The sequence below is a fragment of the Chiloscyllium punctatum genome, chromosome 23 (assembly GCF_047496795.1).
Source record: "Chiloscyllium punctatum isolate Juve2018m chromosome 23, sChiPun1.3, whole genome shotgun sequence".
Taxonomy (NCBI): domain Eukaryota; kingdom Metazoa; phylum Chordata; class Chondrichthyes; order Orectolobiformes; family Hemiscylliidae; genus Chiloscyllium; species Chiloscyllium punctatum.
In genome coordinates, this window is record NC_092761.1 from 84138307 (window position 1) to 84165158 (window position 26852).

General features: G+C 41.6%; 1 protein-coding gene across 1 annotated transcript in view; it reads right to left on the reverse strand.

Annotated features, from left to right (window-relative positions):
- Positions 1–26852, reverse strand: part of dscaml1 (Down syndrome cell adhesion molecule like 1) — a 584291-nt gene that overhangs the window by 507816 nt on the left and 49623 nt on the right. The window contains exon 3 of the mRNA XM_072593321.1: positions 19782–19928. Coding sequence (XP_072449422.1) covers positions 19782–19928 — 147 coding nt within the window. The remainder of the gene's footprint in view (positions 1–19781; positions 19929–26852) is intronic.

A 26852-nucleotide genomic window follows, 5' to 3' on the forward strand; every position in this document is an offset into this window, starting at 1 on the left:
TTCATTTCACACTGGCCTCAGGAATAAGTGCCCAGAGTCTCACATTCTAATCTCTGGTTTGTGCAGAGGCTTTCAGTTCAGCTCCTCCTCTGCAGACAGGGACATGGTCAAAATGTGTGGTGCTGGAAAAGCACAGCAGGTCAGGCAGCATCTGAGGAGCTGGAGAATCGACATTTTGGCCACAAGCCTGAAATGTCGATTTTCCCGCTCCTCGGATGCTGCCTGACCTGCTGTACTTTTCCAGCATCACACTTTTCGACACTGATCTGCAGTCCTCACATTCTCCTAGACAGAAACGGGAATAGGGTTCTGAGGTAGGGTCACTCAATCTGAAATGCTAACCTCAGTGGCTAACCTGAGCCTTTCCAGCAATTTCTGTTTTTGTCAGGGGCAGGACTAAGCTTGACTAAATTGACCCATACCCTCTGCAAACAACTCTTCTCCAAATGGACTCCCACTTGGAACACACATAAATAAGGCGATCTCAAGTGAGGTCATCATGGTTTAGATTAGATTAGATTCCCTACAGTGTGGAAACAGGCCCTTCGACCCGACAAGTCCACACTGACCCTCCGAAGAGTAACCCACCTCCCTCTGACTAATGCACCTAATACTATGGGCAATTTAACATGGCCAATTCACCTAACCTGCACATCTTTGGATTGTGGGAGGAAACAGGAGCACCCAGAGGAAACCAACGCAGACACTGGGAGAATGTGCAAACTCCACACAGACAGTTGCCTGAGATGGGAATTGAACCTGGATCCCTGGCACGGTGAGGCAGCAGTGCTAACCACTGAGCCACTGTGTCGCCCACTCTGCCAGTTAATGATGACTGTCCTTTTAAGCTAGTATACCTGGGGCGAGCAGCTGGAGGTGAAGAGGTCTTGAGACTTGCGGTAACTGGAGAATTAAGAAAATTAAAACTGCGTAGCAAAAAGAGAGCACTGCTGGGTTTACCATAATTAATTTGTGATGAAATGTCTGAGTCTGAAACAGGTTAATCACTCCCAGTCCCAAGAGGAAATTCCCAATTGCCTTGAACTCCTATCACAATACAGCAATTCTAAAAAAAAACCCTAGACATTCAAATACATTTCCCTGTATGTATACTGAACTTGATGACATTATCTGAACTCAGTCGTGATAATGCTTTGTAATCTGAATATTAAAGGGTTATTGCTGTTATCATTTTCTGGTTTATAAGATTATTACATTTTGGGACTGTGTATTTAAACTTAGGACAAATGAAGGAAGTCATGTGACCTGAAACTGCATGCCTGGCAATTTGTTGGTTCAGGATCAAAAGAACGCTTCGGTTGTTTTATGGAGAAGATGGAGCAAGGTGTTTACACTTGAAGTTGTTGGCAGCAGTTCTGAGTTCACAACAGATAGGCTGTCAAATTCCCAAAGTCTTCCAAAGTTATTGAGGAAATCAGGTTGTGAACAGTCCATTCACTACTGAAGTGGAAGAAAGTTGGGGTCACAAACCGCATTTAGATTAGATTCCCTACAGCCCAACAAATCCACACCGACCCTCCAAAGGGTAACCCACCCAAACCCATTTCCCTCTGACAAACGCATTTAACACTGTGGGCAATTTAGCACTTCCAATTCACCTGACCTGCATATCTTTGGACTGTGGGAGGAAACCCACACAGACACTGGGAGAATGTGCAAACTCCACACTGCCCAAGGCTGGGATTGAATCTGAGACCCTGGTGCTGTGAGGCAGCAGTGCTAACCACTGAGCCACCCCTACACAAATGCAAGCTTAATGTGTTTGATGGTGCCATGGGGAAGAGAACAGAGAAAGCCATTTTTGAGATCTGATCACAGGTTTCCTAACAGGTCCACAGCTACCACAGACAGACAGACAGGTCCTGTGCATTTAGCAAAAAGAAAGGTGTTTTTCCTTTGATTGTTACCATAGCTGGATGCAGGAGGGGAAGTGTTTCTACTCAAAAGAGATGCATCCTACAGTTTCAAAGGATTGTTCTGACATGGCCATGAGGAAGAAGCATCACTGCAATGAGTTTTACAGCTGGTGATGTTTTAAGGAACTTAGCCAGGAGCTAATGCAATCATGCAACAGGCTTGAGGGCTGAATTGCCTGCTCCTATCCATTTCTCAACACGTTGAGCATTTGAACATTAATATTCCCATCAGTCAATTCGAAGCTTTGACATTTACACCTGAATCACGGAGTACAGGATTTGCTGCACCAGAAATAAATAACTTAAACTCAAATTGGAAGTTGTTCCGAAACCAAATCTCACTGAACCTTCACTTGTTTGCTCACAAATTTTGTGCTTGCTTCATGGATTTGGCTGAACTGTTCCTGTGGAGAATCCTCGAAATGTTGGCCAGTTTGCAATCTCTGCTAATTCAAAGCAATCATGCTGAACTGCAATCTAGGTTTATTGCACACAAAATTTAAATTATTACTTTTCCCAAGGAGCTTTTATAGAATGTGAAAGGCAATTTGCTGTGGTCAACAATTTGTTAATAGCCAACAATTTCATTCTTCAAACAGCAGTACTGTCTCCTTCTCTCAGTGGCCCAGAGAGCAACCACTCTATGTGGTGTGGCATTGAAATCATGAAACCCAAGCTTTGATTTCCTGGTTCATGCCAAGTTAGCTGATATCAGCAGAGGTGCTACTCGGTCGATACAGCCCTAGGGTCCAGCTGGAAAGCTGATGTTGAGGAGGTGTGGGATGGGGGAGGAGAATTGCATCAAATGTGGCCCATGGTGTTCACAATGGGAGAGATACAGGGTTGGGGGTGAGGGGTGTGGTGGGGGTGGGGGAAAGCACTGCATTTGAAGCTGGCCAAATTAATGGAGGAGTTCCATTTACACCACAGTCTAAGCTGGTCAATTCATATGGAAGAGAGGATTAAGTTGGGAAGATGAAGAATAGGGGGGTGTTGTATAATGTAATGGCTCTGAGAGGGTTAATATTGGAGATTTCATGAGATCGGAGTCTACTTGTCACACAAACCACCTCCTACTCAATTAAGTAAACAAAAAAACTCAACAGTGCTTTGGAGAAAAACGTACAGCTGCTCATCCTCATAATTTAAAGGGAGGGAAACTAAGGACTAAAGTAGGGGGTGAAGGGATGGGATGGACTATGGTCAATCTTCACAAACAGAGAAGAAACAAAATGCCAAGAAATGAAGTGTTACAGGTCAAATCTACTTCTGAGTTCGAGTCATTAAAAACTCCAACCTCTTGTCAATCCCAGCATACTTAGATAATCAGAAACATAATAACATTCAATACAAACCAGATCTTGCGCTTCAGTGTACTCCTGCTCCCCGATGGAAAATAAATGGCTATTATTTTAACCTCCCTCTATGTTGAGGAGTCTCATCCACAGAGTGGGAATTAGGTGGTAAGCTGTCTTTGGATGTTTGACCATCTAAAGCAAAACTGGGAGCCATGTGCATACAAGATAACCACCAGCAGATGCAATATAGCTGAAACATGGTTAGCAGGCAGTACTCAAGAGCACAATGAGTGGTTGAAGTGAATAGCATTGACATATTTGAGGAGAAACGAGACCAATCCATGTGGAAGAGAAGTATAGAGGTTTAAACTAATAAGGTGGAAAAAACAAGAATGGGAGGAGTGAGAGGGTTAATATTGGAGATTGCATTAGGCTCCACCCAAGATGATGATATCATACAGTCTGGGGTGGAGCTGAAGTTGTCTAGTTCAGGATCCCTTTGGAGACACGTGTCATCTCTGCCTACATCTTGTTACGTAAGACAAATTTCTCTTCTCATTAAGACTCAAGAGTGGTTTACCTTCTGTTGCTAATTAGGTAGGCCCTTAGACTCAGCAATGAAAAGAAGGATTGGTGCGAGGATGCCACACAAGCAAGCAGTAGTTGGTACCAACAGGAGGAGCATAAACAACAACGTAAACTATTTGGGCCGAATGTAAATTCTATGTAAATGGGTGAAAGAATATTGACCAGATATGGCTGAACTTCTGCTCCCTGTTACCAGAGGCTCTCTGTTAGCTAACATACATCTCCAAGAAATATTCTGTGATTCAGAACAATAAGAAGAATCAATGCTGACTGAATACCCTCAAAAGGTCCTTCCTTTACCCTTCACAGGAATAAAACTATTGCAGAAAATTGTTTAAAGGGAAGCAACATTTGAACTACAACATGGTATAAAACATTTTAAAAACAAGAGAAAGGGCACAAGGCTTAACAAGCACCTTTATTGGATTCATACTACTTACCAGCTTTCTTAGCATATCCCTCAATCCCTGCTCTCTCTGGAATGGATCTAATTAGCTCCTGAATCCATTGATCCTCTCTGTTTCAATAATCTTCGCCAGCAATGTCTTTCATATCCCCTCTGGGTGAAAAGGTTACATTTGACTTATCTTCAAATTGCTAATTTTCTTTTATCTCTCTTCTTCACAAAACCTCCGGCCTTGATGACAACTCACCTGCACTAACTGTGCCAATTCCCCTCGTAATCTTGAAATTAAAATTGGTTTGATGTCTTGTTCCAATGAAAACTAGCCTGGACTGCTCCTCATAATTTAAGGCTGTCATCATCAATGTTCACTTCTACATCTTGCTCAATAGTATCCTATGAACCGGGTAATCAGAAATGCTTCCAGTCAGCTCAGTTGGCTGGACAGGAGCTTTGTGATGCAGCCAAACACCAACAGGAATTGGTTCAGTTTCCACATTGGCTGAGTTCACCATGAAGTGTCTGCCTTCTCAACCCGCCCTTTTCCTGAATCATGGTGACCCTCAAAGTTAAAATGGCGATCAGTCATCTCTCTCTGATGACATAGTACAGTGGTGATTTTTCACTTTCATAACCAAACACATTGTGTAGCTTGGAAAGGTTGATACAAAGTTAATTCTGTATGTTGCCAATTAACAGAAAGAAGTTACACATTTCATATCTTCAAAATGCTGTACAGCCAATGAAATACTTATTTTCCCATTCACTTAGGGATGTGAGTGTCATTGGCGTGGCCAGCATTCATTGCCCCTCCTTACCTGCCCCTTGAGAAGGAGGTTGTAAGCTGCCCCTTGAACCGTTGTATTTAAAGAAAGTTTGCTTAAAGAAAAGTAATTATAAGCCACAAAACATTGTTGAAGATGCTGTTACCTAACATCACCCTAATTACACACCCTGTTACATGTTCTAGTCCACTTCTCTATTATTTATCTACATTTTCCACAATTGTATTCGGACATTAAAATCAAACATGGAAACGAGAAATACTTAACAATTACTTTGGGCCTCAAAAGTGATTTAATATTGTCATGTGTAACGAGATATATTGAAAAGTATTGCTAACATGACAAATCACACCTTACATACCTGCCTGGATGCGTGCAGCTGCAACAAAATTCAAGAAGCTTGACACCATCCAGGACAAAGCAACCCGCTTAACCAGCACTTCATCCACAAACATTCACTTCCTCCACCCTCTATGCTCAATAGCAGCGGTGTGTGCCATTTACAAGATGCATTGCAGAAGTTTGCCAAGGTTCCTGAAAAATCATCATCCAAACCCATGGCCACTACTGTCTAGAAGGATGAGGGCAGCAGATATATTGGGACACCACTACCTCCAAGCCACTCACTATCCTAACTTCAAAATACATCACTTTTCTTTCAATGTGGCTGGGTAGAAATCCCCAAACTCCTTCATTGATAGCATTGTGGGTAAGGGTATTAAGGAATATGGATAAATGGCAGGCAGTTGTGGTACAGATCAAACTCAGTCAAACTGAATAACAGAGCAGGCATAAAAGAAAGCCCTTTTCCAGGGTTCACTCTGTAAATCACTCAACAGTGCATTACATTGATGCTCTGGGAACCTTAACCATCAGTCCTCTAATGCAAGAGTTAATTCTCTCTTCCCTAGTGTCAAAAATTGGTGCTTAAAAACTTATTTTTTAAGAAACTAATATTTTAAAAATAAGTTTAAAAAACTTATTTTTAAGAATTTTTTAATGAATGTGTCTTACTTAATAAATAAAAGCTTATTAATTCCTCAATGCAATCACTTAGGCCAGGTATTGTATGGGATGATGTTACAATGGGCTCTATACGATTGAATACATGAACGTCAACAATTTTTCTGAAATGTGTTTGATGGCTGGATATACAGAGGAACTTCAATTATCCGAATGCCGATTATCCGAATTTTGGATGATTCAAAGAAGATTTCAAGGTCCCACAAAAACATTCAATCAAAGAGGTGAATGTATTGGGAGTACCTGTACTGAAAGACATGTGAAAACGCTGGCAAAAACAAAGAAATTCAAACAGCTCAAGCATCAGCGACTGGATATTCTTTAGGTAAAGGTTGTTACACAGCTCTTTGCAAAACTAAGTGTTTTACAGTATTGTATTCCCATCACTTTACTGGGCCATTAATGAAAAAATGGCCAAGAACGTAAACATGTGCGCAAGGCTGTGCTCCTGTCTTTCTGTCACGAGACTCAGTTCCCAGAAACTGACAAATGCTCTTGCGATCTTGGAAGCTTTTCTAGGCCTTGTTTAATCCTGTCTCCACCACTCCTTGCCAAATGCTAACTACTGCTGCATTTTTAAAAAAGTTTTCCCATGTTATCATTGTTTTATTTTGTTCATCATCTGAAATCTGTGTCCTCTTGCGCTCGATACGTTAAAATTATCGATTTAAACAAATTCTCTAGTCGAGCCCAGCGTTAGATCAGCATGACTTCCCTTGTTTAGGTAAAATTGATTGTCCGAATCATCAATTATCTGAACGAAATAGTGCCCGCCCAACTCTTTCAGATAATCGAGGTTCCTCGGTATAGGCAATGAACCGTAATGAAACAGAAAGGAGGAACTCCCCCCCCAAAGAGTCTCTTCGTAGAACAACACAGTCACTGCTATTCCCCTACCTCATCCTGATGTCTCACCATCTCATACACAGTACATTACAATGTTAATGTGCCATAATGTCACGTTGGTGGTAATGATCCAATAATCAATTGGTCATCAGGGATTGTTCAGTCCATGGGTTTAGTTAATTTAAAACAGCAGAACAGATTATAAATTATAAAGCAGGCACCATAGCAACCAAATGATTCCTGTGTGTGGAGTTTATAACTCCATTACTGACTAATAGGCAGGCAGAGTCACAAGATTGTATACATACAGCAGATGGCATCCTTAAAGGCAAGATACAAATAGAACATGCAACAATGAAAACGTTCCTACTCCTTTTTTGACTGATTCTTGCAAAATTGTCTTTTATTCAATCGTGGGATGAGGGCGTCACTGGCTAGGCCAAGCAGAATCCCTCGGCCCTCAGTTCAAAGGTCTCCAAAACTCCCACCACATTTTCGGGCATATTGAGATCAATGCCACAGGTGGCCCACTAACAATTGTACATTATGCCAGGATTTTTGAAAGGTTGCATACCTTGATAAAATTGATACAAGTGGAATGCCTCTGGGCAGCCTGTATGTGTTTTACAAATTAAATGTTAAATTCAATCTGGTAAATATGTCAAGGAAAACAGAAAATAAATGTTAGTCTGGTGCATTGTTAGTGAAAGTGGTTGGAGAAACCATTGCTCAGCTTGTGAATACCCCATCTCTTGATGTCCCATTCAGTTCTCCAAATGAGATGATGATTGAGTTAGCAGACCTCAGATTCCTATTGATAAAGCCTATCCTTAATTCAAAGTTGCTTGAATCATATCATTAGATCATTTAAAACTTCGTAAAACTCTTCCCCGTTCACCTTGCTCTTTTGTTTACATAGCTTAACATTAATAACACAGACAAAAAAACAGAGTTAAAGAGAAGATTGTTTTGTTTGGGAATCTGTAATAGGGAGTGCCCCACTGTGACCCAAGGTTTATCTGCTTTGGATTCTCATTGCTCACGTTCCATCATTCTCGCTCCTTTTGACACATCTCCCAGACAGTTTGTGTCAAAGCTGTCAACATCAGGAGAATGGGATGAGATGAAAAGAAGAGGTCACAAGCCCAGTTAAATGTGAAGCTGTATTTATTTTTTGAGAGTCAGTGACATCAATTTAAGTTAAATATTTCAACCAAAATTTGAAGGATCCTCTTTTCAAAAGAGAAAAGCTTGACAAATGTGTATGATCTACAATAATAATAAAGGGACATCTCAAATTCAACACTTGTTATCAGAGAGAGAACTCATACTGGAGTTTCTTAGGCCCTCTAGAATCCTTGTCCTAAACCTTTAAAAGCCTCTATCTCTCTTTCCCCTTCAAGGTGATGTCCTAGTGGTATTATTGCTGGACTGTTAATCCACAAACACAGATAACGTTCTGGGGACACAGGCTTGAATCCCAGCATGGCAGACGGTGGAATTTGAATTTAATAAAAATCTGGAATTAAGACTCTAATGATGACCATGAATCCATTGTCAATTGTTGGAAAAACACACCTGGTTCACTAATGCCCTCCTTACCTGTTCTGGACGACATGTGACTCCATACCCACAGCAATGTGGTTGACTCTTAACTGCCCTCTGGGGTGGACAATAAATGCTGGCCTAGCCAGCAACATCCTCACCCTGAGAATGAATTTTAAAAAAACAGATGCTCCTTAAAAGTTATTTCTTTGACCAAAGTTTTGGTATCCTGTGCATACACCAGTACCATGGGAAGTGGCTCAGCTGTAACAGCCTCTGATAGAGATGAAGCGTAAACTCTTGAGACAAACACACCATTGCAGCACCAATGTGAGTGAGTGCAACAACGCCAAAGGTACCATCTCTTAAACTGTGCATTTGTGCATCTTCTCAGACAAATGTGCATTTTAAGGGATGCTCTGCTGGTAGGTCGTTTGGGTAGACATCCCTCTTGTAATATTGGGACTTATTTGCATTAAGTGTCAAAGGATGAATGTAAATAATTCTTCAGCATAAAAGGCACACATTGGTGCATGGGCTGCCAGAAGAAGTGGTGGAGTCTGGTACAATTACAACATTTAAAAGGCACCCGGATGGGCATATGAATAGGAAAGGTCTAGAGGGATATGGGCCAAGTGCTGGGATAAAAGCTTCCTTTTCGGTGACAAGTGATGTCCTACAGGGTTCAGTGTTGAGGCCGCATATTATTGATCTAGATGAAGGGAATGGGTGCATTCTGGCGAAATTTGCTGCTGACATGAAGTTAGGTGGGCAAGCAGGTAGTACTGAGGAGGTGGGGAGGCTGCAGAAACATTTAGACAGTTTAGGAGAATGGTCCAAGAAATGGCTGATGAAATTCAATGTGGGCAAATGCGAGGTCTTGCACTTTGGAAAAAAGAATACAGGCATGGACTATTTTCTAAAAGGTGAGAAAATTCATAAAGCCAAAGTACGAAGGGATCTGGGAGTGATAGTCCAGGATTCTCTAAAGGTTAACTTGCAAGTTGATTAAGAAAGCGAATGTAATGTTGTCATTTATCTCAAGAGAGAGTTGGAATATAAAAGTAGCAATGCACTTCTGAGACTTTATAAAACTCTAGTTAGGCCCCACTTAGAATACTGTGTCCAATTTTGGGCCCCACGCCTCAGAAAGGACATACTGGCACTGGAGCATGTCCAGCAGAGATTCATACGGATGATCCCTGGAATGGTAGGCCTAACATACAATGAACAGCTGAGGATCCTGGATTGTATTCATTAGAGTTTAGAAGGTTGAGGGGAGATCTAATAGAAACTTACAAGATAATGCATGGCTTAGAAAGGGTGGACGCTGGGAAGTTGGTTCCATTAGGCGGTGAGACTAGGACCTGTGGGCAAAGCCTTAGAATTAGAGGGGGTCAAATTAGAACAGAAATGAGAAGGCATTTCTTCAGCCAGAGAGTGGTGGGCCTATGGAATTTATTAGACAGAGTGCAATGGAGGCCAGGACGTTAAATGTCTTCAAGGCAGAGATTGATAAATTCTTGATCTCGAAAGGAATTAAGGGATATGGGAAAGAGTGCGGGTAAGTGGATTTGAAATGCCCATCAGCCGTGATTAAATGGATGAATGGCCTTACTTCCACTCCTATGTCTTATGGTCTTAAATGAGACTAAATTAGGTTAGGATATCTATTCGGCCTGGATAAGTTGGACCAAAGGGTCTGTTTCTGTACTATACATTTGTGTGACTCTACCACTCTAAGTAGTTTATTACATAATAGTAAGCTGACAAGTCAGAATAGCTCAAGACAGGTTAATTGTACCGCACTTAGTAAGAGACATTGGAGTCACCTACGAGATACCAGACTAACCAATGTTACATGGCTGTTAACAGTAGAGATAAGATTAACAAATGAGAACAACTACAACAGGCAACTAGAATTGATTGTCTCCTTCCAGTCATTTATCTCTCATTGGGTGGAGACTGTACAAAAGTTTCCGAGTTAATTCTTTCAAGCCAACTGAAAGATGCCATGACATCTAGAACTCCTTCCCTAAAGTCATTGTGGATCTACCTACAGCACATGGACTGCAGCGATTCATGTAGACAGCTCAACATCACCAGCTCAAGAGCACCTAGGAGCAGCTGCCAGCCAGCGATGTCCACATCTCCCCGAGTGAATTAAAAAATCCATTGTTTTGGAGAAGACCAAGTGAACTCTGGTTGCAAAAGGTTAAAAAAGTTACAAGGAGAAATCTTTTATGAACTGACTCTTTTCACAGACTCGAGAAAACCGATTCTGCACAGAAGGAGGCCATTTGGCCTGCCATGTCTATGCTGACTCTCAGAAGGAACAATTCACCGAGTGTCAAACCCCTTCGTTTTCTCCCCCAGGTGTTGCAAATTTCCCTTTTTCAGGAAGTGATTGCTGTTGGCCTCTGGATTACTAGTCTAGAAACATTACCACAAAGCGATTTGTCTCCCCTTCAATAAAGCATGCTTGGAAAAGAAGCTGCAAAAGGCATTTGGCACTTAATTTTGAAATTGTGAAAGAAAGGATACCAAAACATAACGCACAATATGCTGCAGGATGCCATGGGTTAAAGAAAGAGTCAAAACAAACAGAATTGCATGCTCCCAAGGTCTCAGTGTCAACATTACAAGTCGTAACATGCCTTTCATTAATGATTGCATTCTGGGGACTCAGAGGCACCTTTCTTCCAAGTTCACAGGTAATTAATCAAACAATAATGGACACACATGCCTACTGTCTTGCCAAGCTAAGAATAGGCTACAACTGATAGACTTCACCTTTGATCTTTATCATTAATCATCCTGTCTTAACTTGAACTGCAGATTCATAAGTACACAGATCATTGTTGTGATACAGTTAGGTTGTTTTCCATTCCAGCATGTTGTAATGTTCCTTCCCGTATCTTCGCTCAACAGAGTTTGAATGTCGAGGGGACAACCTCCCTCTCCTGTGGGAGAATCTTCTCGCTGTAGCAAACTATATTTCGAGTCATAGAGATGTACAGCATGGAAACAGACCTTTCGGTCCGACTCGTCCATACCAACCAGATATCCCAACCCAATCTAGTCCCACCTGCCAGCACCATATCCCATATCCCAAGGCCCATATCCTTCCAAACCCTTTCTATTCATATACGCATTCAGATGCCTTTTAATTGTTGCAATTGAACCAGCCTCCACCACTTCCTCTGGCAGTTCATTCCACACACACACCACTCTCTGTGTGAAAATGTTTCCCCTCTGGTCTCTTTTATTTTTCCCCTCTCACCCTAAACCTATGCCCTCTAGTTCTCAACTCCCCCACCCCAGGAAAGAGACTTTGTCTATTTATCCAATCCGTGCCCCTCATGATTTTATAAACCTCTAAAAGGTCACCCCTCAGCCTCTGATTCTCCAGGGAAAACAACCCCAGCCTGTTCAACCTCTCCCTGTAGCTCAAATCCTCCAACCCTAGCAACATCCTGGTAAATCTCTTCTGAACCCTTTCAAGTTTCACAATATACTTCCTGTAGAAGGGAGACCAGAATTGCACACTGTATTCCAAAAGTGGTCGAACTAATGTCCTTATGTTGCAACATGACCTCCCAACTCCTATACTCAGTGCTATGACCAATAAAGGGAAGCATACCAAGCACCACCTTCACTATCCTATCTACTGTGATTCCGCTTCCAAGGAGCTATGAACCTGCACTCCAAGGTCTCTTTGCTCAGCAACATTCCCATGGACCTTACATAAAGTGTATAAGTCCTGCTAAGATTTGTTTTCCCAAAATACAGCACCTCACATTTATCTAAATTAAACTCCATCTGCTACTTCTCAGCCCATTGGCCCATCTGGTCAAGATCTCGTTGTAATCTGATGTAATCTTCTTCGCTATCCGCTGCACCTCCAATCTTGGTGTCATCTGCAAACTTACTAAGTATACCCCTTATACTCACAACCAAATCATTTATATAAATGATGAAAAGTAGTGGGCCAGGGTTGGTGGCCTGGTTTCTCTCCTATCATGAAGCAATTTTGTAGAGGTGTGGCCAATGACATGCGATAGTAACCAGCCCATGCCCATTTGTGGCATTGCCAGGATTTTATTGCCAGCTCCATTCCCAAGGCCCTTCTACAGGAAGGACATTGTGAAACTTGAAAGGGTTCTGAAGAGATTTACCAGGATGTTGGCCACCACTGAGCAGAAGGCCAGGGACACAGTGAGATCTCTGACAAAGGTCTGGACCCCCATCTCCAAAAGGGTTCTATGCAGGTCATTCCATGGGAGGTCTTTTCCTCTGCAATTTAAGTCAAATCTGTTTTACATTTTTCGAGGTTGCCTCCGTCTTACAGCAACACACCCCTATCCCTCACAAGATTATCCGGTTATCCACATCCTGTGTTGACAATGCCCACTTCCCCCCAATCAATGTGATGGCTACCCAGAACCTCGGGCATTCCAATGGGCTCCCTCACCCACACAGCCTGCCCACCATGCTAGGCCAGACTAGGCCAAAGGGGCAAAGATATTGTCCAGCTGGAATAATTTGTCCAAGATTCTGATCCTTCTCCCAAGGACCAATTGCTGAAGCCAATGTGAAACTGTTCCAAGGGCCATGGGAAACAATATTGAAAGGGGACAGATCTAAGATAACGGGCAGAGGAATCAGTGGGATCTTAATGAAAAACCCAGCTGGGCACCATGGGATCATGATGTGAGACACACTGTCCGATAGCAGAGGTAGCAGCTCTAGTTGCAACATTTGGAATGGAATTTGGTTAAATACTCAAAGGAGTGACAGTTTGTACTGCTACACGGAAGGGGAAGCTGATTGACTGGACAACTGTTTGCAAGATCCACCCCAGCTCCTGAAGGCCGAATGGTCTCATCAGCCCAGTATTTTTCCTGGATTCAGTGATGTCGGAGTCATGACAAGCTGGCGTTAATGTGTTCAAAGGATACTGCCTAGCCAGTAAAATGTAATTTTGCAAGAAGACAGAATCTAAAATCCCAGGTGTGCGACTGGAGCTGTATTTATAGCAGAGAACTAAAATTAACCTTTCACCCAGTATCAGGTCCTACTGTGATATTTCCTCTTTCAGTCAGGAACACAGTGATGCTCCAAGCCATTGGCATATTCTTCTTGTCACCAGCATTGCTGCATATACACTGAAAGGAATTGTTTTTTTAAAAACAGGACTGGCATTCAATACTCGCCTTCCACTTTCTAGGTGACTTTTACTTTTATTGATTAATTTGTGATATGTCAGGCCTTGAGCTCACACAGATTGTGGTTGAATACAGTTTTGTTGCCTCTGGTGCTCCACTGTACCGTATAGCAACTCATTCTTGAGTTGCTAGATGTTTGAAATCCATTCCGTTTAGCACAGTGGTGATTCCACATGATGTGATGAAGAGATCGCCAATCTCCACAGGATTGTGCAATGGTCACTCTGACCAATACTGCCAAAATCAGTTGCATCTACTACTGGTAGATTGGAGAGGACAATGTCAAATATGTTTGTTCCCTCAGCACATGAAGCAAGACAAGACCAAACCTCAGGCAAGAAGGACAGTCCTTCAATGGTAACCTCAGTCAGTGGGGGAATTGAACCCATGCTGTTGGCATCACTCTGAATTATAAACCAGTCAGCCAGCCAACTGAGCTAACCAATCCCAACCTAACCACTGGGTGTATGAGACTATCAGTGTAGTATTAACATGAATTCTCCTGCCATTCACAGCACCACAAACCTTTCTCCTATGTTTTATTCACCTTGCCCTTTCCCTTGCTTAAAATCTGTTACATCTCTTGAACCTTTCCCAGTTCTGATGGAATGTCATTTACCTTGGACAGTAATTCACGTTCTTGCTCTCTCCGTCTCTCCCTCTCTGCTGATACTGCCAGACCTGCTGAGCATTTCCAGTATTATGTCTTCAGTTCAGATTTCCAGCACCATAGCCTTTACTTTCTGTAACAGGAGGAGGTTTGGGAGAAAACAGATTGGCTGTCGATGCATTTGGGCTCATTTTGCTTCAATGTATTTATCTAGCCCTCAGTCAGCGGCCATGTGGAATCCTCCTGCCCTGTGTACTTCTTCCAACCCCCTGGCACTTTATTTAAATTTCCTGCATTTTACATTCCCTCATTACCCCAAGGTGAAAGAAAACCTTGCTGCATTATTCCATTTCCGCCAGCTGACAAGCGAGGAAACCTATATCCACTTAATGCTGAAATAACCTTCATTCGCACAACTCAATCTCAGTATCAATGGAAAGCCCTTTGCCAATGATAATACCAAGTGATGGAAACAAGATAGGTCACAGCCTCAATGAAATGTATTGTTTGCTTTCAAAGCATAAGGCATGTACAGACAAGATAGTGAAATCTTTTATAAGCAATGTAAGTGAGACTCATTCCAAACAAGTGCCACTTAACACATCAACTGTATATGTTGTAAGTCTGTATGAATATGAAAAGATCCTATAATAATCTTAACGTTTAAACCTTTTGTTGAACAACATTGACTTTAATGAGCCCCAAATGCTTTGTTTGTTTCTTATCCTCGAATAGATATATCCTATGTTCTCTCCTCAACTTAAACTCGAAGTCTTTTCCCACTATCACCAGAAACCTCTTCAGGACACAATAGTCGGATATAGAATCAATTGATGGACACATTAAGAGGCGGTTAGCTTTAAATATCAAACAGGAATAAAATTAAAATGAATGAATAACGATTGAAAAAGGCAAGTGCAGCCCGAGGGTCCAAAGGATAGGAATGCTGTAGAAAACATCTCAATCGGACCAAGAAGTGAATATTCACAATTAATTTCTGCAAACATAAAGTTGTCCAGGCTGCATTAAAAGCAGTTCAGAGAAGGTTTACTAGACTAAAACCTGAGAAGAAAGGCGTGCCTTATGAGGTAAGGTTAAAAGTGTTAGAATTGTGTCCATTGGAGTTTAGAAAAGTAAGAGGCAACTTGGTTAAATCATATAAGCTTGTGATGGACAGGATAGATGGGGAGTGGATGTTTCCACTTGTGGGACAATTTAGAACTATAAGTTATTATTTAAAAATCAGGGGTGGTCCATTAAAACAAATGAAGCAAGTTTTTCTTCTCTGAAAGGCTCATAAATCTTTGGAACTCTAATCCAACTACTTTTCCAGGAAGAGTCCTTCAATATTTTAAGGCAGAGGCAGATAGATTTTGGTTAAGCAAAGGAATGCGAGGTTATCAGGAGTAAGCGCGAATATCGATTTCCAGTTCCAATCAGAGCAGCCATGATCTTACTGAATGGCAGAGCAGACTCAAGGGGCTGAATGGCCTCCTGCTGGTTCTAGGTAAAAACAATGACTGCAGATGCTGGAAACCAGATTCTGGATTAGTGATACTGGAAGAGCACAGCAGTTCAGGCAGCATCCAAGTATATGTATGTACATTTCTACAAGTCCTCATGCACCTCAAGCCAAAAAGATTTGTATAACAACAAAATCTGCTCCTAAAAGGTAATTATCCCCATTCCTGGCCAGGTCCCTTTCAGATGTAATTAACCACCAGACTTTTAACCAATGGGTTTTCCAAGGCAATCTCTTCATTAGACAGCAGGATATTTCACAAAACAGAATGAAAATGCAATGACACTAACTCCAACAAGCACTGGATAAATGAATAATCCATGAATAGACTATAAGATGTATGGGCGCAAGTAAGCCCATGTCTGTTCCACGATTTAATGAGATCATGGCTGATTTGAAAATCCTCAACTCCACTTTCCTGCCATCTCCCTATAACTTCTGATTCCCTCACTCTTTAATAGCTATCTGTCTCAGCCTAATATCGTTAGTGTCCCAGCCTCGGCTGCCATCTATGGTAAAGAGTTCTACAGATTCACAACCCTCTGAGAGAGGAAATTCCTTCTTATCTCTGTTGTAACTGAGTGACACCTCATTCTGAGATGATGTCCTCTGGTCCTTGTCTCACCAACAACTGGTCTGCATCTATCCAGTTTAGACAATCCCAGCATACCCAGGATCAACTAAGTGAACCTTCTATGTACTGCCTCCAATGCTAGTCTATCTTTCTTAAGGGCCTAAACTGTTCACATTATTCCAGCTGTGGTCTGACCAGTGCCTTGTACAGCTTTAGCAAGATTTCCCTGTTATTATTTGAGACAAATAGATTTAAATTGTTCATTTACCTTTCCTTGCATCTCCCAACAGTGTCGTGCTGTTTAAATGAATTGAACAATCTACTCAGCACAAATCTCAGCACTCTCAATTATGTCTATCCCCAAATTTCTCCTCTCACTCAGTCATTTTAGAGGTTTTGCTGGCTCTCAAAGCTTCCTGTTCTCTATCTCAATGTCAAATTGTATCCAAAGAGAACAAGCAGTTTTTCTCAATGCATTGTTCTACTGGCAACTTGTGACCAACCTGTGCTCCGATTTCATCCTAGAGCACAGCTCAAAAACCAACACCTCCACCTCCATTCTCTCCCACCCACCCTACACACGTCCATCCTCCAAATTCTCTCTTCCTCTCACCTCTTGTACGTTCCAATCTTCCCGATGTCCTCTGAAAACACCTTCAGCTGTTTCGTGCCTGTGCTGGTGAATGTCTCGCTAAACTTTGCTGTCAGTCCACCTTCCCATCTTTCTTTAAGACCATCCTCAAAACCCAACCTCCTCGGCCAATGTTTGCATCACCCACACCCTCCCCAATGACTCCTTTGTGTTGAGCATCCCTTCTATTTCTACTTCTACTTTTGAGAGCTTACTCAACTTCAAAAGATGTTATTTCTTTGCTTTTATGCATTCCAGGGATGTGGGTGTCACTGGAATTTATTGCACAACTCACATTACCGATACATAAATGAGAGATTTGCTCGTGCACCAAGCCAGTTGAGAAGGCAGCTACCACATGTACCACTGCAGTCACATTATAGGCCACGCCAGGTAAGGTTGGCAGTTGCCTGGAATGAAAAGCTTAACATATGGGGAATGCTTGAGGACTTTGGGTCTATATTCGATGGAGTTTGGAGGGATGGTTGGGGGAATCTAATTGAAACATACAGAATACTGAATGGCCTGGACAGATTGGATGTTGGAAAGATGTTTCGATTGGTAGGAGAGACTAGGACCTGAAGGCACAGCCTTAGAGTAAAGAGAAGACCTTGCAGAACAGAGATAAGGAGAAATGTTTTCAGCCAGAGTGGCTAATCTATGGAATTCACTGCCACAGGTCAATAAGTATATGAAATAGATAGATAGGTTCTTGATTGTCAAGGGGATCAAGGGTTACGGGGAGAAAGGGGGAGAATAGGGTTGAGAAACTTATCAGCCATGATTGAGTTGACTTGATGGGCTGAATGGCCTAATTTCTGCTCCTATGTCTTATGGTCAAATGGCCTTATTTCCTTCCCTGAAGGATGTAATGAGAGCAAGGAGACAGATCGTGAAGGATATGCATTTGGCAGGCAGACACTGATAATAACTCCCATCAACAAGCAGCTCATACAAGCTCTCTCATGCTGCACCAGTTCAGCATTATTTGACCTAATTTTAGCAGAAGCAAATGTAAAAACTCTTCCAATGTGCACTACAAGTTAGTGACTAACTCCCATTGCCAAACCATGCTTTCCACTTAAATAAGCACCGCTGCAGAAGACTCTGAACACACACTCACAAAGCCTTTGTACACCAAGGTTGAAAAAATAAAAGCCAGAGGTTTCTTCAGGGTTTCAACACAATATTGGCCTTAGGCCAACAATATTACACTTAAATTATTGACTGTTAAAGCTTGACAATGCTTTCGGAAATGACCAATAATCTTCTGCACTTCTGACTTCAAAGTCGTCTTTGTCTCCTGATCTATCGTGTCAAAGAGAAAAATCCAACTCAAATGTTCCTGGGTCATGCTGCTCTTAGTTCTCCTCAACAGTTTGATTTTGTTTCCACCTCGCCCTTTGGCATCAACAACAAACATTTTTGGAAAAAGTGTCAAGGAGTGAGTGTACGTGTGCATGCATTAGTATATATACGCATGTATCTATATGTACTCATGTGCATGTGTGCATATGAGAGTTTGCATATATGTACACACATACATATGTGTGTTCACATTTGTAGATGTGCATGAGTGCATATTTGTATATGCATGCATACATTTTTGTACGTGCCTGCATTTGTTAGTGTGTACTTATGTGCAATTGTATATGCAAGCACGAGCGTGTGTTCATATGCATGTGTGCAAACGCATATGTATATAAAATAGTTTGCTCATGCATCCAGATTTCTATAGCAACATGCTCTTTTACCTGCATGTTATCGTATGGAGCTATTGTTAGTGATGGTTAAGCACTTGGTGACCAGCAATCTCTCCCCTTCTTACCACCTGCCTTTGGCACATGTTGGAAGGATTTGCAGGTTAATACTCAACTTGTTTTCACTGCATTATGAATGCACCTTCAATGCCCTGATATGAACCCACAGCTCCTGGCTCTGAAGCAGGGATTGACAGAGTACAACATCACTATAAGAGCTCTGCTGGAAGGATGAAGGAACTTGCATCATTTCAAAATACATGGGTAATGATACCCCTCAGGACCTATGCAAAATATGAATTAATAACAATCTTTAAAAACTGAGTGCAAAGAGAAATGACCAATTTCTATGTTTATTAGAGAAGGGGGCCTCATTGACCTGGCCTACACACACATTTGTTCGACCTGAACCCAACCAGCAAAAATTAGCATCATCTTTCACCCTCTGTCCACATACTTTGCTACGCATTAACACTCAATCAGCTGCTATACACATTGTGTGACCTTTTATTACAACAATCTGCCAGTGTAAAAGGTCATGTACTTGTGTAAGTATCTTGCCTTGCTGCACATAGCTTTGCACGTGACCTTAACATCCTCAAAAGCAAACCATTAAGCAACTCAGCTACGGAATTGACAACTTGACAACCACCAACCGTGAGAATTCCAAATTCTGTTTAGAACAACACAAACTATGGACGCAGCAGTCATTTAGTGCTGCAGATTACAAACCCAGCAGCTTCTCAGTCCTATCTCAGGCTGGTGCACCAAGACGGATCATCTGCTCAATTCATAAGTCAAAACCAGTTGACACATTCAACAAAGGCAACAGTCTCTGGGTAAAGCCCATAAACAGCTAAGAACAGTAAAATATTTTATCAACAGTCATTTTGAGGATTGCATTTCTTTTTGGAAAGCAGTCAGAGTGAGACAATCGAATACCGCATTGCAATTTCACAAGGTTTGGACAGGAGACACAAACAAGGGAAATGCAAGGAGCCTCATCTTAGATTTGCATTTTCTGGTCCTACCTGGGATAATTGAGACTGTATCTTTTTCCCAAGACACAACGCTAACATACTCCTGCACCGAAGGAGGAATGAGGCACTTGAAGACAGCCACGCTTCCACGCATTGACCTTTGATCCTCCACCCTTACGGTGTAGGGTTCCCTGAAAACTAGGAAAACACAAAGCATGTAAATATGGTGAACGAAACTGTTTGAATGCGAAAGCAACATGTTCACAAACTGTTCTGGACTGTCAATCAGCCACTCTGGGACCTGATTAGAACCATTTAACCGTCTTCCTCAAACTGAAAATGGTTCCTGATCTGGTGAGACACTGAAACATAAGAACACGAGGTTTAAAAAGGAGAAAATGAGCATTCACATAGCACCTTTCACAACCTCAAGACATCTCTAAGCAGTACATATATACTGGATTACTTTTCAAACGTAATACTCCCTAACAGGACATAAGAAATGCAGCAGCCATCTTGCACACAGCAAGCTTCCACAATGTGATAATGACCACATAATCTGTGTGGAATGACAGTAATTGTGGAATAAATGGTGACTCGGACAAAGGAGACCATTCACCTTCTTATTTTCAAAAATGAATATCTTACAGGTCTTTTCCCCAGGGTACTTGAGTCCAAAACTAAAAGACATAGATTTAAGGTGTGAGGGGAAAGATTTAAAAGGGACCTACTGGGCAACTTTTTCACATGGAGGGTAGTGTGTATATGGAACAAACTGCCAGAGCAAGTGTTAGAAGCAGGTACAATTACAACATTTAAAAGAAATCTGACATTTGGCACTGGAGGGAGTGTGGAGGAGATTCATGAAGTTGATTGTGGAGTCGAGGGGATTGGCTACTGAGGAGAGATTGAGTAGAATGTATCTATACTCATTGGAATTTAGAAAAATGAGGGGGGAGTCTGACAGAAACATATGCAATTATGAAAGGATTGGATGAGATGGAAGCAGGAAGGTTGTTTTCACGGGCAGGTGAAACTAGAACTAGAGGGCATAGCCTCAAAATAAAGGGGGAGCAGATTCAGGACTGAGTTGAGGAGGTAGTTCTTCACCCACAGGGTTGTGAATCTTGGAATTCCTTGCCCAGTGAAGCAGTTGAGGCTACCTCATTGAATGTTTTTAAGGCAAAGGTAGGTAGATTTTTTTGAACAGTAAAGTAACTAAGAGTTTATGGTGAAAGGGTGAGTAAGTGAGCTGACTCCACAAAAAAGTCAGCTATGATCTTATTGAATGATAGAGTAGTCTCAACGGGCCAGATGGCTGACTCCTGCTCCTATTGCTTATGTTTTTTATGACAGGTTCATGGATCAGAAAGATTTAGAGGGATATGGACCAAACACAGGCAATAGTTCAGTTTTGGAAACCTGGTCAGCATGGACAAGTTGGGCCGGAGGGCCTGTTTCTATGTCCTATGACATTCCACCCCAGACAGTAAACAGCATCCCGGTTTAACATGTCACTTGATGGACAACATCACAAGACTAGCCAGAGAATCAGACTATGATTTTGTTCTCAAGTTATTGGAGTAGGACTTAAACCCATGACCGGTGGCTTAAAAACAAGAGTGCTCACCATGGGCGTAACAAGGGGTAAACTATATGGCCGTCTAAACTTACTCTGCATTCAACAATATCATGGCTGACATTCTAAATCAATCTCAACTCCCCAACCTAGTCCCTTTGTGCCCATAATTCCCTTAACCTCAGTTGTGAATATATTCATTGGCTGATCACCCACAGCTCTCCATAAAAGAGAATTCATAATGTTATAATGAAGAAATTCCTCCTCATCTCAGTCATCATTTTATCCTTTCCTTTGTGTTTAATAACAGAGGTCTGGGAAACTATGGCTCAAAAACTCTTCCAGTTAATCATGTCCACTGTTAGTCAGAATGTTTCAAGAATCTGTCAAGATGTCCATGGCTCGATAATCAAATTGTCTTCATATCATTTCAAGATCCTTAACAATACTGTAGTCATGCAATTCCCCCTTTCCAATGGGATAAGACTCTGACCCAAATGGTGCCTATTACTGCGACAGCACTTTGTTAAGTCAATATTGCTGCAAAAAGCAATTGGTTCACTAGTGTGTTTACAGTGAACAGTAGCTGTGGCCACTCTGTTTGATGTTGCCACATATAGTGAAACTGGGATCCTTTGAGGGAAACCCTCCCAAATGCTTTTGGGTGTATACACATAAGAGCTAATGATCCCATTTTGATTCAAGGGTTCGCTGGCAACCACAGGTCACTCAGAATGGACACATGCATTTTGCATTAGGAGAAGGCTGTTCATCTGAATTGTGCCTTTCTGCTCCCTGAAAACAGCATCCCTTGGTCCACAATTTCTATATTTTCTCCAATAGCAAAAGAGACACACAGTGCATTCATTCAGCCCCTCTAACTTACTCTGCCATTTAATTAAATTGTGCTGATTTTTGTATCGTAACTCCAATTAAACACCTTGATTTTGTGACCAGTTACATAATGGCTGTTACGGTGCAGTGATAGTATCCGAACCTCTGAGCCAACGGGTCTGTCTTCAAGTTCCCACCTGGTCTAGAGGTTTGTAACAATATCTCTGAACAGGTTGATTCAATAACATCTGTATCTAGCCTACAAACTGGATTAATCTCATTTTTGAAACTGTCTTTGACTCTAGCCTCAATAGCTTTTGAGGGAGGAAAGTGTAAAGTTCCACTCACTTTGTGTGACATTTGTTTCCTGACTTCACCCTAAATATCCAAGCCCTTCCCTTGGTTCTTGAGTTATTTGTTCTCTACGGGACAGTGTTATTCTGTAAGTTCCATCAATACTTCCAGAGTGATCACCAGCTCATCTTTCCAGCATATTATAACAAACAGGGTCTTCCTTACTTCCTCAGGAACAATGTTCAACAACAACGGGTAACCTAGTTCAATAAAACATGGCAATGCCCACTCACAAAGAACCAGTGGTGCTAGGGATTCAGATCCATGATCACCTGAATTGATTTGGTCAGTTTAGGAGATCAGAAATCCCAGCAACCGGTGTGTATCCCAAATTAGATTAGATTAGATTAGATTACTTACAGTGTGGAAACAGGCCCTTCGGCCCAACAAGTCCACACCGCCCCACCGAAGCGTAACCCACCCATACCCCTACCTAACACTACGGGCAATTTAGCATGGCCAATTCACCTGACCTGCACATCTTTGGACTGTGGGAGGAAACCGGAGCACCCGGAGGAAACCCACGCAGACACGGGGAGAACGTGCAAACTCCACACAGTCAGTCGCCTGAGGCGGGAATTGAACCCAGGTCTCTGGTGCTGTGAGGCAGCAGTGCTAACCACTGTGCCACCGTGCCGCCCTGGGGTCACTGACTGAGAGGACTTTAACAGCAACATTAGGTTCAGACTCAATGCCAAGAGGTCTGATTGGGTCAGTTATCCAAACATGTACATCAAGAATACACAATTAGTTACATCATTGAAGAAGTTGTAACAGACTACTTATAACAGATGTTCAAGATAATTAGAGTCTATACAGTTTCTGAAAGAGAAATCATGTTTCAGAAATCTATTGAAGCACTTTGAGGATGTAATACTTGTAGTGGATAAAAGGGAACCAGTGGATATACTGTTCTTAGGTTTCCTGAAAGCATTTGATAATCTACCACAACAAAAGTTATTTTGATAATAAATGGTTGTTGTATTGGGACTAGTATATTGGCATGGCTAGCAGATTGGTTGCATAATGGAAGCAAAATGCAATAAGTGTATGTCAAGGAGATTAGTGCTGGGACCTCAGCATTTATATAAACCATTGGGATAAAGAGACTGAAGGTATAATTGCCGATGACACAATATAGATCAGAAAGCAAATTGTTACATAAGGATGTAACAAAGGGATATACATCATTTACGTGAGTGAGCAAAGATCTCTGAAATGAAGTATACTGTGGGAAATTGTCCATTTTGACAGGCAAAATATAAAAATTCAGAGGAACCTGAGTGTCATAATGTGTGAGTTATGAAAGGTTAGCCCACAAGGATAGCAAGTAATGAGGAAAGCTAACAGAATTATATCATTTGTCTCAAGGGGTATGAATACAGAAATAAGGAGTTTATGCTTCAGTTACACAGGGCACTGGTGAGACTGTACTGGAGTATTACATTCAATAATGGGCACCTTACTTCAGGAAGTATGTAAATGCATTGGAAGTAGGTAAGTGAAGGTTTAATAGATTAATACCTGGAATGAGTGGGCAATCTTTTGAAGAAAGGATGGAGGTGGCTAACAGAACATGTCAAGATGTCACTGTGTATAAAAAGAGTATACATTAGGTAAATTTAAGGCTGAGATAGACAGACAGATTTTAGTTCGGGCAAAGAAATCAAAGGTTATGGGGAAAGACAGGAAAGAGTAGGTGAGGATTATCAGGTCAGCCATGATCTCTCTCATTGAATTTCAGAGCAGACTCGATGGGCTGAATGGCCTGCATCTGTTTCTATGTCTTACAGTCTTCTGACTCCCGCATTAACAACTGCATGGGTAGAGGTGCATTAAATAGAAAACACTGCAGTCAAATTGGCTCTAGCCATTTTTGTTTGTCTTGATATCATTCAAATGCGAAGGAGCCATTTATATTGAATGATATGACATCTGTGTTCATACTAAAATAGGCATTGCACATATAATTTTTCCATAATTTAGAACAGTGGTTTGTTAGAAATGAGGCAGCATGGGTGAAGGAAGCTGTTGCTCTGGAAGGTTATGTTTTATTGTGGGTTAACTGAGGTTGGACTAGTTGGGAATATATCCAGGTAGACCAGATCAGGCATACCTAAAAAAGCCTCCCCACCATTGATTGTAACCATGGAGACATCGACAGGTAGATGGATATTTAAAAGCTAATGATAACGGGGTAGAGAGGAGAAGAGGTCTTGCAAGGGAGTAAGGTAATTGAACAGATCATCATGACAAGATTTATCAGTCTCAGGAGTAGAAATCTTATCCATATATCATCCTGACAGAAATCATTTTGGAGCAGGTCTTTTAAAAGTTGTAATGTGACAAAATTAAAATAACATTTCTCTTCTCCCTCCCAGTGCCTTGATGAAGAAATATCAGGTTGTGCATTTTGTTGGCTTCAATAGGGAAATGGAACATTTTGTATCAGCTTTTTTAACAATTTCTTCAACATTACCTCAGTGGGGCCACATTGTATCCAAGCAGTTTGATCACATTTCCTGGAATCTGTTTTTAAAATTATATCCTGTGATAAGCTACCATTTCTCTTTCACAAAACGACCAGCCAGACAGAGTTGCTGACTGAAATGTCCAGCTGAAATATCCATCTTCCCCTCACCCCATTCCCCTTTCACCATCCTCATCTTTTCCTCAGTGGATCACATAGAGGAGAGACCCATTGTTCAGAAACTAACATCATCGTCATAAAACCATTGAAGTTGGTTAAGGTCACCAATAGAGATATAGCAAGTTCAGGTAGAGTCATTGAGCTGTACAGCACAAAAACAGACCCTTCGGTCGAATTTGTCCATGCCAATCAGATATCCTAAATTAATCTAGCTCCATGTGCTAGCACTTGGCCTATATCCCTCTAAACCCTTCATATTCATATACCCATCCAGATGCATTTTAAATGTTGCCATTGCACCAGCCTCGACCACTTCCTCTGGCAGCTCATTCCATACATCCACCAACCTCTGCATGAAAACTTTGCACCTTAAGTCCCTTTTAAATCTTTCCCCTCTCACCCTAAACCTATGCCCTCTAGTTTTGTACTGCCCCATTCTGGGGAAAAAGACCTTGTCTATTTACCCTATCTGTGCCCCTCATAATTTTATAAACCTCTATAAGGTCACCCCTCAGCCTCCGACGCTCCAGGGAAAACAACCCCAGTTTATTCAGCCTCTCCCTTAGCTCAAATCCTCCAACCCTGGCAACATCCTTGTAAATCTTTTCTGAATCCTTTCAAGTTTCACAACATCCTTCCTATAGCAGGGAGACCAGAATTGCATGCAATATTCCAAAAGTAGCCGGCCCAATGTCCTGTACTGCCACAACATGACTGCCCAACCATCAGTCTGACACATTCATAGAATCGCTACAGTGTGGAAGTAGGCCGTACCGACCCTTCAAAGAGCACCCTACTCAGATCCACATCCCATCACCCTATAACTCTGAGGCTTTCATGGCCAACCCACCTATGCTGCACATCTTTGGACTGTGGGAGGAGACCCGCACAGATACAGGGAGAGCGTGCAGACTTCACACAGATATTGGGTTGATGGTGGAATCATACCCAGCTCCTGTTGCTGTGAGGCAGCAGTGCTAGCCACTGTGCCACCCACATTTGCACTCAGAATTTCACAACAGCAAACAGCACTTGCCTTGAGATCAGATTTACAATGGAGACCTGTGAATAGATCACCTACTTACCATTCATTTCTGTAAAATACATTATGCAGCAAGAGAAATTCTTAATGACACTTTAGTTTACTTCAAACTGGCTGCAGAAGGAGAGATGATATACCTGTCTACATTAATATGTCTTAGGTCACTAATGCCTCCTCAGAAACAATGAAGAAAGAGTTTTTATAATCACATTAAACATTATCAATAATATGGTAGTCACTAACCTCATATTACACTGGGACTTACAAACCTATTGTAGGATTTCAAATAATTCCATCATTATATTCATTATAATCACATTATTCCACCATATCATCACAATTGACTCTCACTTTTCAATGTCCCTTCAGCACTACTTTTAATATTTTATGGAGAATAAAGTATACATTTGAGAGTGAATAATAAAATGATCATTTAATCAAGAGGTTAACATGGACAGCCATAAATCCAATTGGTAATTATGGTTCACAAGGCCACATGACTTCCTCAAATAAAGGGCAGCTTTACAACACGACTACCCAGACATAATTCTTCAATTTTTCCTTCACAAGTTGTTTTGGTGAAGGTGCATCAAATGGAGGACCATCCCTGCTGGATAACTGAGCACCCCGAAGCACTCTGATAAGAAATAGTTAATCTGAAAC